At 31.5% G+C, this 13,324-nt stretch overlaps 1 protein-coding gene across 1 annotated transcript in view; it reads left to right on the forward strand.

Moving 5' to 3' along the window:
- The window catches only part of TSPAN12 (tetraspanin 12), a 93,082-nt gene that overhangs the window by 21,321 nt on the left and 58,437 nt on the right, over positions 1–13,324 (forward strand). Inside the window, exon 4 of the mRNA XM_052000791.1 lies at positions 1,572–1,707. Coding sequence (XP_051856751.1) covers positions 1,572–1,707 — 136 coding nt within the window. The remainder of the gene's footprint in view (positions 1–1,571; positions 1,708–13,324) is intronic.

Consider the following 13,324-nt stretch of genomic DNA (forward strand, 5'->3'; position numbering starts at 1 on the left):
CACTATTGCTCATTTAGATCACACATGAAGGATTTTTCCTTCTTTCTCTTTCATTTGGAACTTGTATGGCACATTATCTCTTTCATGGGCTTTATCTATATGTGTGCCCTCCCTTGTCATCACTGGGCCATTTTACAAACCAGTTTGTCACAGAGAAGACCAGATGATTATATATATATGGATCAATCAGACATATCTTGTTGATGCTGGATCAGTAATATCAGCTTATATATCAGGGACTACATATTTTTTGTTTATTTTTTTTCTGGGCAATATAAAGATTTACTGCTACTGTTCTTCCTGATATTCTTGATCTAAATCAAAATTACCTTCCTCTTGTACCATTTCCTGACCACTTTTTTTGTTGATATAGGATTGTTGAAATCCATGCCCATTTTGTGAAGTAGATTAATTTATAATTTCTTGGAAACCTTAGATTCATTGGTGAGGATAGAAGAGAGGGTGGGATAAGCTTAATAAGCAGGGGAGAGTATATTTCACTGATCCAGTCTTCTTTTAGTTCATTTCCATCACAATTCCCAATCTCTTCTAGGAAGTCTTGAAGGTTTTCCTCTAATCTGTTTTCCAGTCTATTAGTTAAGAGAGACTTTTTTGTTTTACTTTGCTCTTTTTATTTTATTGTTTTCTTTTTTTCCCCATGTGCATATATATACACACATACATGCATACACATTTCTTTATGAATCATGTTGGAAGAAAAAAATCAGAACAAAAGGAAAAAAAAAAAACTATGAGAGAAACACAAAAACTGAAGAAAAAGAAAAAAGTGAACATAGCATGTGTTGATTTATGTTTAGTTTCCCTAGTTTTCTCTCTGGATGCAGGTGGTGTTTTCCATCCAAAATTTATTGGAATTTCCTTGGATCATTGAACAGCTGAGAAGAAACATGTCTTTCATAGTTGATCATCACATACTGTTACTGTTACTGTGTACAATGTATTCCTGGTTCTACTTATTTTCCTTAGCATTAGTTCACATAAATCTTTCCAGGCCTTTCTACAATCAACTTGTTCATCATTTTTATAGTAATATTCCATTACTTTCCTACTCATTTCTAGTTTTATGCTACCACAAAAAGAGCTGCTATAAACATTTTTGTACATGTGGGTCCTTTTCCCTCCTTTATGATTTCCTTGGAATATAAACTCAGCAGTAACACTGCTGGATCAAAGAGTATGAACACTTTTATAACCCTTTGGGCATAGTTCAAATTGCATTCCAGAATAGTTGGATCAGTTCACAACTCCATCAACAATGCATTAGTGTCCCAGATTTCCCATATCCCCTCCAACATTTATCATTATCCTTTCCTGTCATCTTAGCCAATCTAAGGGGTGTGAAGTGGTATGTTAGAGTTGTTTTAATTTGCCTTCCTAAGAGAGTTTTGCCCAAGAATGTGTTCATAATAATCTGAAAACAGCATTATATTTACACATAGTGATTTAAACTTATGAGTGAAAATATCATGATTTTTTTCCTTGTGATATACAACTTTGTCTTTTTTTTTTTTTTTTTTTGTAATTTATCCCAGTTTTTTATTTCTTTTCAGGGTAGAGGAGGCTGTCATCTTAACTTACTTTCCTGTAGTTCATCCCATCATGATTGCTGTTTGCTGTTTCCTTATCATTGTGGGGATGTTAGGATACTGTGGAACAGTCAAAAGAAATTTGTTGCTTCTTGCATGGGTATGGTTCTTACATCTTCCTTCATTTTACCTTAAAAAGATTAAATAGTAATGTGTTGAGTTGTTTTTTAATCTGTGTCACAAGAAAAATGCCTAGAGACCTGTAATAGCAATGTAATTCTATGCAGTGTTTGCCAAATATGCTGTGGGAAAGAACACATTCTTTTCCTGAGAGGTATGGTTAAAATTAGTATATTTACAGTCTTGTGTTCATTTGAGGAGTTGTAGAAATATGAGCAATTTCTCTAAGCTCTGTATTATAGTAGCAAGTTTTGTTTTCTTTTGTTTTATTCTCAGAGGTCATGTTACCACCCAAAGAGATCCTATGAGGCCTGAGAACAAAGAATTCAGCAGGGCCTCAAGATATGGTTTTGAAGTCATATTACTCTTCATATTGTTTTAAATAAACACCTAAATATTCAAATACATTAGTGAGATGTTGACATAACTCTGGAGTGGAAAGAAGTCAGTGGGCATTGAGGTTTGGTTCTATCACTAACTAGTTTTGCAACTATGGGAAAGCTATCTATTTAGGTTTCAATTTCTTCATTTATAAAGTGAAGGGCTTAATTTGATGGCTTCCAATTTTATAAGTTAGAATTATATTTATAAATTAGAATTATATAAAATATAAACTCATGATTGGTAAAATTTTGGAAGTTCCCTTTGTGGTTCTCAAAAAGGTACCACGTGAATTTTTGCATCAATATTTTATTAATTTCTTTAAAAGAAGGCATTCTTTGTATTCAAGATAAATCAAATGCCCTATTCTAAATAAACTGATACTACTTTTAGAAAATTCTTGCCTATCGATTTGCATGTAGCCTTTTATACATAAAATCAGAAATACTTATCTATAGCAATTTTATTTTTGAAACTGGAAGGCATCTGAGCAAACTGATTAAAGAGACAAACCAACAAATATTCATGGGTTTTGGCACATGTCTTGATTAGTTATTGAAAAGGAATTCCTGTTGAATTGTTATGATGTTCAAAATGTTGTCCATAATACTTGAAAAAGTAAGAAATTAAGGGAACTGACTTTTATGAAATAAATCAGATAAAGCCAGATGTGAGAGGCAAACTCTCATAAAATATTGCTAGGGACTGTAGTAATTGATTTGTTCCTTTTTTAAAAATAAAGATTCAAGTAACTGAAAAACCTTAATCAATTGCATTTTTGTTTAATAAATATGCAGTTACCAGAGACAGAATATTTAAAAAATGTCTTATCAGTGAAACACTGAAGGAAATGAAATAATAGTTTCTCTAGCATAATTAGAATTAAACCCAAAAACATGATTAGAAATATAACCTAGAATGAACTATTGTTTTTTAGAGTAATTTCGCTAGCACAACTTCCTTCTTTTTTCAAAAGAGAAATTGAAGTTAAGTGGAAATTGTTTTTGTCTTAGAAATGAAAGCAGCAGATTGGTACTACTGAAAGCTTTTAGCTATATAGACAATCATTGAATTCATTTGTTATTGCAATTCTACCTTGCCATTAAAACAAGTATTTTGAAAGCTTCACCCGCTCAGTGGGCATGTAAACAAATTGAACTGACATGTTTACCCTGTTCAGCAGCAGCTTAATGTAACCATCAGGAAATCATCATTTGTCATTTTGTGATACTTTATGTATATTCAGTTGCAGGCAAACTTTAAATATAAAATGTAGACCTAAAACAAAGTTTTAGGAATGTGTAAACATTTCAGATCAGCTTATTATACTTAAGTAGGAGATACATTTTTCATTTTGACTGTTCTAGAGTTTTTGCATATTTTTCATTATTAAAAAAAAAAAAACCTCTCTATGTTTTTAGTTTTTTAGTTTTTAATCCAGAAGTTTAGAGAACAATATTAGGAACTGGCTGATTAATAACTGTCAGGCTATTGTGAATGTTAGTAGAGTTAATTTTATGCTTCTTGTTTTATAATGCTGAAGTAAATCATATTTTCAAAAGGATTCATTTCTTTTTAAGACCTTCAATTTTCCATTAAGATCTTCTCAGGAGTAGATGATATGAGTTATAAATGTCAGAATTATGTATTTTGGCAATGTCATTAAGACATGAATTTTAAGCTTGTAAAATATCTATTTTGTTTTCCTGTGATGAAAATATTTTTACATGACTTTTTTTTCTTTGTTGTTTGTTATTATCCTATTTCATATGTAATTACTTTTATATTGTTGAAATATAATTTTGCAACATTGGTTTTCTCAATGAGAATTTTTTCTTTTAAAATTAATCATATTTCCATATAAAAAACATTTAGTATTCAATATTAATCTAATTTATAAGATATAAAATACTTTAAAATCTTTATTGTGAATAAAAAACCTAGAATTAGCAGTATCATTTAGTAGGAAATTTCAATATAGTCAATTAAAGTAACTTTTGAAATTTAAATCAATTAGTTACAATGTACAAAATGCTAAAACAAATTATTCATTCACTCTAAATCAGTTTTTTTTTTAAATTAGTATATACTCTGTTCTTCTGGTTTTGTTCTTTTCTTTTTGTATAATTTCATAAATAATTTTTCAGATTTCTTTATATTCCTCTTGATTTTATATGTATTATAATATTTTTATGTGAATTACCAAAATTTATTTGGTCATTTAAAAAAAAATACTGGGCATTTTGGCTGCTTCCATCTTTTTGTCATTTACAAGTAATTCTGTTATTAAAAAAAAACTTTGCTCATAGCTAGTTTTTACATATAAACAATAGTTGTATAAACTGGGCATAAAAATTGGCAGTAAAGAAAAATTGTTTGCTTTTTGGAAGCATATTAATTTTCATTATTTCTCTGGCACAATGAATTGTATACTAGTGTTTTAAAAGCATTTAAATACCTTCAAAAAGTGAGATTTATGCTTCCCTCAATCCTTTAGTACTACTTTTAATTCTAATATGAACATAATAATATCATTTTTGTATAATTAAAAAAAAAAACTTATTTTTCCACCTGGAGTCTCCAGGTTCATTCTCTGTCCACTGTAGTGATCATAGATGTAAAGCTAGAAGAAACAGTAGAGGCATTTTAGTCCAATCCTCCATTTTACAGGGAAACTGAGGAAATTTATGCATAAAGTCAGTGTGACTTGCCAAAGAACATAAAGGTGAAGTTGTAGAAGTGGTTTTGGAATCCAGACCTTCCAATTCAAACTCCAGATCAATAATCTTTCTACTGTACCACATAGAATATCAGAAAAAAAGGGAGTAGATAGTAGTTTGGTTATGTCACTGCAAATATTATTTTTATTGGAAAAATATAGTATATTGATGGTACGTAAGTTATTTTTATAATTAGAATGCTGCATGTTACAGTTATGGCACAGTTGTTTATAATTACTGTAAAAGCAAATATGCAGATTTAAGCTTATCCCTTTTTAATTGTCAGATTTACTTTAATATTTAATATTTTTCTTTCCCCCAGTTACTGTCAGATTTACTTTAAGCGCTCTTAATGAGTACTTTACCAAAATGCATTCTTCTGTCTTTTTGATCATCAAGTCCAACTCTGCCTATAATCTGATCTGTTCCTAGAATAAATAATTATTTGCTCAAGGCATCAGATTTAGAGTAAAAAAGACTAGTTATTTTTGGTTACTGAGTACTATTTGGGGTGCCTATAGAGGCTTTTCTCCTACATTTGGGACTAAATTGTATTTCAGTATTTTGTTTTATTTGAAGTTTTCAGAATTCTGATTTTTAGCTGTTGTATTTTGTTAAGCATATTTTTTCTAATACAATCATTATATCAAAGTATAGATATGTAGACATTTACCTACACATTTCTCATTCATTATACATATATCATATACATATATATGTGTCAAACAAAATAAGATTTACACAAGCTATGTCCATCTCTAGATAAATAGTTCAGATTCTTGTCCTCTATTCATCTCTGACACATACTAATTTCCCTAGGAAAGTCACTTTACCTTTTAATATACCATATTCTCTAAGACTTTAAGTTACAAAGACAGTGATCTCCACTAGGAGAGGATGTTTCTCACAGAGAGCACTCAACACAAATGAAACCTCAAACTAGCAAAAAATCCCTGGTTTTGCCTATATCTATATCTTATCTATATCTATATATATGCATGTATATATATCTATCTATATCTATCTATCTATATGTATAAATTTAAATACATATATATTTATATATAAACACATATCTATTGAGGGCTACAAATGCATGTATGTTTGTATATTTGAGATAACTTTGGTTATAATATCATAATTAAATACACATAGCCAGCATATTTTTTCATCTCTTATTAACCATTATGCTACATCATGCTACAAAATTATCAAAAGTCACACTTTCCATAATGCATTATATCTTTTGAATTGGAATCTAAAACTCATTGTGAAGGAAGAAGGAATATATATTTCAAATAGTTCATAGTAGTGTCTTCCCTTCTAAGTAATTTTCAGTGATGAAGGGTTGCAAACCAGTAGCTGATTTGAAGGACAGCTAAGTTTCACTATGGGTAGAATGTAGGGCCTGGAGACAGGAAGACTCATCTTCCAGAATTCAATTCTGGCCTCAGATACTTATGTGACTTATTAAGTGACTATAGATAAATCACCTTACCTGTTTGCCTCAGTTTTTCTGTAAACTGAGCTAGAGAAGGAGATGGCAAACCACTCCATTTTTTTTTTTTTTTTTTTTTTTTGCCAGGAAAACCCCAAATGGGGTCACAAAGAGACTGAAACAACAAACAATAAAAGCTGACTCAAATTCACTTGTGGCAATGAGGATATGTTGTATATTTAAAAATTAGTTTAGTTTTTTATTTATTGTCCACTTTTAACCATTTCAAGCTGTAGAATAACTTAATTTGAACTTTTAAAAATTAAAATAGTCTGCAAAATTTTGATTTGCATACCGGCAAAAATGCTGTTAGGGAAAAAAAGAATTGTATAGGTCTTTCCTTATATTTTTGGAATTGGTGTTGGGGCACATAATGCTTAAAATCTGACTGAAGTTCTCGGACATCATATATGTTATTCGTATATGTAATTTCTGTTTCATCACTTTGAGTTGAGCCAAGAACACAGTATTTTCACTCTTCATCTAACTGGGTTCCAAATGAACATATAGTTTACATCTGGCAGACATAAAACAGAGTCTGTTTAAGTAATCACACCATTTTTCTGCAGGGTTTAGAAAAAGCTATGTGTGTCCCTAATACTAATTAGATATTATTAGGTAGAACTCTTTCCACTTTCTATACTGTGTCACACTGGCTTTATATCCTTATTTGTATTTGGAGTTTAAATAAAAGTTAATAAGAAAAGGTGAAGAATAGATAAGTAACCCAAACCAAAGTGAAAAGAATCCAGTAAATGTTATAGAGGTAGAAGATGCCTCTGTTCCTGTGACATTCTTGCTCTAGAAGGTACCTACTCTTCTGCAGCTCACTCCTCTGATTGGTGAGTTCTTCCTCAAAACTTCATCGAGGAACTTCTCTAGTCTGCCAAACTTACTCCTTTACTCCTCTCTTGATACCATTCTTGATACTCAGGACTTGTCCATCTTTTTTCTATATCCTTCCTGCTCTCCTTTCCTTCTCTTCCTTTCCTTTCCCTTCCCTTCCCTTTCCTTCCTCTTCTTTTCTTCCTTCCTTCCTTCCTTCCTTCCTTCCTTCCTTCCTTCCTCCTTCCTTCCTTCCTTCCCTTTATCCTTTGCTTCCTCCTTTTCTCCCTTCCTTCTCCCTTCTTGCTTCTCTCCCTCCTTCCATCCTCTCCCTTCATTTCTTCCTTTCTTCGTTCCTTCCTTCCTTTGGTACTTCCTTTTTAAAGTGCCTTTCCACAAAGCTAGAACATTGAAAAATTTAGAAAGGCAAACACTGTCTTAAAGGGATCTGTTGTACATTAGCCAATGTGACTTAACAATTGCCTAACAATAACAACAAAAAGAATAAATGGAGTTGACAAGTTAGTAAGCCTGATTTTTCTAAGAGGAGTCACATTCTTGAGGAGGAAAAAGACAACAGTTTCACAAGTTAGTGGATGTAATAAAACACAATAGTGATTTCAAAGAGAAATTGTAAGTTATTCCAAGGATGGGAAATATGACTCCCTTCTTCAGTATTTCTCATTAAATCTGGCCTCAACTTGAATATCCTTTGCTTAAAGAAACTCAGTACATCATGCTATGAATTAATAAACAAATACATATACTTTTATAGTTGACTAGCTTAATGGTATATTTGAAGAAAGTATTTGTTTTATCAAACATTCCTGACACAAGTAAATCTCATGAAGTATCATGGGGTAAAGGAAAGTGTTGAACTTGTAGTCAATAGAGCTACAAGTTTGAGTTTAGCTTCTGATACATATTTGCTGTGATCATGCGAATGCTTGTTATAGTCTTTGAACTTCAATTTCTTCCTTGGTAAAATGGTAGTAATGATACTTGTAGTACCAGACTACTAGTGTTGTTATGAGACTGAAATAAAGTAATGCTTTATTTCATAAATACTTTAGAAAACTTGTAATACAGTATAATTGTCAGTTGTTAATATTGATGCAGTTAAGGTTTTGTGAAAGTCTGGTGTGAACTAGATCACGGTCAAATTTTTCTTTTGCCATGAAAAAAGGATTTCCCTAAGCAAATAATGTTACAAAATTGTACTTTTAATGTGTTAATTGAAAACAAACCTATTATTTGTAAAACATTCATTTGCATATACATAATTGATATACTGTTTAATAAATCATTCTGATGTACTCACTAAAACAGGTGTACAAAGAGTACTTTCAATACTGTGTTATTTCTAATGCACTTGAAAATTCTATAGAAGAATGTCCAAACTTTGGAGTAATCTTGGTGTTGCCTGAGATCAAATATATTCCAGATTGTTGTATTTCTATGTTATTCATCTTATCTGACCATCTTGGTAGAGCTGGAGTTTAATATGATAGATATTTAGCTATCTATCTTTAAATATCTTTAGATAGAATTAGAATAGAATACTGGTTGATGTCCTTTATAAATTTCTTTGACCTTTAAAGTTACCATTTCTGGAGAGATATTTTCCCATATTCTCAGCACATGTGTTTTGTACTTTCCCTCTCTATATTCTCAATTCCATCAATTTCTCTTGCCTTCATCCTTGAAACTGTTCCATTGATCATTCCTTTTCTATAATCTTCAGGTCTCCATATTTTGCTACTCTTTCCCTTTTATCTCCTAAGATAATGTCTCTCTCATTCTTTACTTGACTGTATCATCCTTACACACTCGATCAATCTATAACTGACCTTTCTTCTGAAAAAAAAAATGGCATTTTTTTCAATCCACAACTGTATTAAACAATATGTAGCCTTTGTCTTTGAAAAACCATTCTTCTTGGAATCTCTTTCCTCCATTGACTTCCCTAACATAAACCTAATTTTAATCTTACTTATTTGGTAGCATGTCTCTGATCTCCTTTGCTGAGTCATTGTCATTTACATTCCACCCTTTATACATGGGGATCCTTTAAAGTGCCATCCTGTTTCCATGTATCCTTTTAAACTCTCTCTCTTCATTATCTCCTCTGTTCTCATGGTTTTAATTGTGATCTCTACATAGATAACACTCAATTCTCCATAAGCAGTGAATTTCTATGTTGAATTCCAGTCCTTTTTTTCCTCCAACTGCTTGATGGTCTTTTCTCTTTGGATGTCCCATCAAGCTCAAATTATCAAACATTGAATAATCTATCCTTCTTCCCAACTTCCCTGTCACTTTCAAGAGCACATCCTCCCAATTACTCAGATTTATAAACTCAAAGAGTTATTTTCTTTGACTTCCTCCTCACCTTCTCAAATTCAATCACGTAAAAAGTTCTGTTAGTTTTTCCACTGTAACCTCTCATTTCCACTCCTTTATCATTTCTCTGTCACAATTATCACTATTTACCTGGCGTTTCAATAACCTCCTAAAGTGATCTTCCTATCACCAATCTCTTCTTCCTTCTATCCATGCAAAAATAATATTCCTAAAATACATCTGATTATATACCTTGATAAAAATCTCTAGTGTTCCATATTGCTTATAAGCTAAAAGTCAGACTCTTAGCCTTAGCATTTGAGATCTTATGCGATTTGGCTCAAATCTACTTTTCCAGTATTAGTTTTCATTACTGTGCTTCACATTGTTTGTATTTCAGCCAAACTGCTGTTTTAAATACTTAGCCTACCTTTTCTGCCACTGGGCATTTAAAAAAAGCTGACATATATTTTTGCCTTTCAGAATTTCTATCTTCCTTTAGGGTGCCATTCAGGTACCATCTCCTTCATGAAGTTTTCTCTTTTCCCATCAGTTACTGACAGTTTCCACTTCAAACTCCCTTGCAGTTATCTCTGTGTGTTTCAGGCTTTCTATAGAGTGCCCTCACTGAGGACTTGGAATGGATTTTTGTTTTTATATCATCAATGTCTAGCATGATATATTGTATATTATAAGTATTTAATAAATATTGAACTGAATTAAATTATTTTTAAAAATAAAATGTCTTTGGTATTACAAGTACAATACTTTCCTAAGATTAGGGAGGAAAATAGCAGTTTACTAAATTTCCCAGATCTTCTCTGGTAGACTTTCAAAATGCCTTACTTGTTAAATTCAGGTATATATTCTTACTATAATATTCTTAACTGAAATTAAAAGAAAAAAATCTTCCTTTTATGAAAAATCATTTCAGAAAATGAAATTTTGTTATATTTGAGGATATGTGTCTATTTATACATATATTATACAAATAAAAAACTAAAATAAATGTATCTTCTTTGACAATAATTGTAAAATTTAATAAGAAAAAATGACTAAAACCCAGAAGTTAATATTTACAGAATAACATTGGATATCATATTCTGAAGTACTGGATAATAAGAATTACTGAATAGTTCAAGAAGTGGTCAAGATTATTTCCTCCTATCTTTTGGATTTTTTTCTAACCTATCATATAGAGGATATTATATAGGTGCTTGAAATAATGGGCCTTTTTTCCCCCCTGAATCTGCGCGTGGTATTAAGTATATGTTATTGATGAAGAATCTCAACTAGAAGATTTTGGGTAAAGTTGGCCTAGATCCTGGCCCCCAAGTTATTCAGAATCTGTGTTCCATCAGTTCAGCATTGTTTTTTATTTTTTATTGTTTGTTTTGTTTTATTTTGCTCATTCAGTTTTTAGTGAAAATCATATTATTTGGTGAATTTTGTCAATGTCCAGTTGACCATGGCTCCTATTCAACTCTTAAATGATGATAATTATAGAGAAGGAAGCTGTCATTCTGGGTTTCAGTGACCCTATCAAGAACTATAGTCTCCTTTTCATATGTTCTCCTCTATCATCCATTTATCTGTCCAGGTAAAATATCTATCCCACAGAGTAATTTGTTGGATACCAATGAAGACTCTTTAAAACTAATAGGACAGGGGGCAGCTAGGTGGTGCAGTGGATAGAGCACCAGCTCTGAAGTCAGGAGGACCTGAGTTCAAATCTGGTCTCAGACACTTAACACTTCCTAGCTGTGTGACCCTGAGCAAGTCACTTACCCTTCCTCTCTCCCCCCACCTCTCCCCTTGTTGGGGAGGAACTAATAGGACAGGCCTAAGAAAATAAAAGGTAGAAGAACTCTTAATATAAGTTGTTTTATTAATTTTTTTCCACAGACCTATTTTGGTTCCTGTTGAGGATTCTTAATTTAGCTTTCAACCTTTAAAATGCCTATTGCTGATTTGTAGACTTTAATATTGCCTTCTTTGACAATAAACATAAAATTTAATAAGAAATAAGACTAAAATCCAGAAATTAAGATTTACAAAGTAACATTTATATCATGTTCTAAAATACTGGGAGAATCAATTATAGAGTTCAAGAAATGCTGTAGATTTTCTTAGGTTCTTCTTCTTTTTTAAAGATTTCAGAACCTCTAAAGATTATATCATCTTATTTTTATGCTGTTACCTAGAAAACAAAATTTGAGCAAAATTGTGAAAGACCTCTTTAATTTGAACTGCATTAATATGCAAGTACTTTGTGAATAGGGATTGTTTTATTATTTGTACTTGTATTCCTAGCACTTAGAATAAATGATTTTTGATTGGTTGAAATTCATAACTGTGGAATCCTTAAATAAAGATTTGGTTAATGTTTTACTATGTACTTTGGCGAATGGATGGGGTGGATGGGAGTAGGAAGAAATGGAGAAAGTTAAGGTAAGCAAATTAGCTGAATAAAACAAAGTCTCCGAGGAAATGGTTACCTATTTACTAGGGAATTAATTGTTTAAGCCCTTTGTTTCACTATAGCCAGACTCCTCCCTCCCCCAGGGTTCATGCATTCAAACAAATCCTTAAAGAACTTCATACTTTCCAACATTTTGATGGCTAAATTTGAATTACAGCATATCCTTGAAAGTATCAGAGTTTTATTTATTTGAAAATAGTCTATAATTCAAGTGTTTTTGGTATTACATCAATATTCCCTAAAGGGATTATGTCCCTTTAGTAAGGTTTTAGGTATTTTCATTCTATTCAGAAAAGGTTGTTCAGTGTTACCCATGCTGTGGAAAAGTTGAACATTGTTAGAGATTGCACTTAGAACTGATTTCATTTCTTTATTTTGTGACCACAGGCTGTAACTGAGATTTTTTATCTCTCTTTTTTTTTTTTTTTTTCTGAGGTGGGGGAGGGTAGGTGCCAATGTAATGAAAATATTCTGTATATTCTGGTCTCACTAGATTCTTAACAAAATGACAGCTATTCCATTACCTTGTACAAATATTTGACAGTGGAATTCTATTATTTACTAACTACAAGTAATGTAATATTTTAAAATCTCCTATCTTGAGGGTAAGAAAAATAAGCAACTGACAGAGAGCTACTTAACACTAAAGGTCTGAAGTTTAGCATTAGACAGGCTAGAGACTGGAGTTTATTATTTATCATTTTCACAATCTAGGCCTTTAGATCAAATGTTATGCTTATTAAAGTGTAGATATTCAAAGAATAGCTAGTATAAAAAGGACACAATGTATTTAATGTTGAACATCATTAATATAGTTTTATTTTTTGAAATGGGGCATATCTGCATGGGTTGTGAGGGTGTGTGTGCAAGCTATTGAACTGAAAATGGAGCCAATAAGTATGTAAATAAGTCTTTGGAAATTTCTTAAGGTACATAGAGGTTGTGTCCCTATTCACACAACTGGTTAATGTTAAAGGCAGAATTCGAATCCCTATCTTCTTGACTCCAGGAATTGTGTATAATGTATCATATTGCTTCAGGTGATTTCAAATTAGAAGCAAATTATCAAACAGATTATTCTGCTTCTGTGTTGTCATGATGGGTATGTAGTGACAGCCAATGGATTCAAATATGAGTTATATTCTTTATTACCTGCTTGTGTGAACTTAGGCAAAGAACTTGCCTCAGTATGACTCAGTTTCCTCATATGTAAAGTAAAGGATTTATATTGGACCATTTTTGATTGGATTTGATTAGACCTATTTAATTCTAAATCTCTGGTCTTGTCTTGGTAACTGTGGTTTTAGAAAAGTTATAGTAAAGAGCATATTTTTAGTTTTTAAATGAA

The sequence above is a fragment of the Antechinus flavipes genome, chromosome 5 (assembly GCF_016432865.1).
Source record: "Antechinus flavipes isolate AdamAnt ecotype Samford, QLD, Australia chromosome 5, AdamAnt_v2, whole genome shotgun sequence".
NCBI classification, from domain to species: Eukaryota; Metazoa; Chordata; class Mammalia; order Dasyuromorphia; family Dasyuridae; genus Antechinus; species Antechinus flavipes.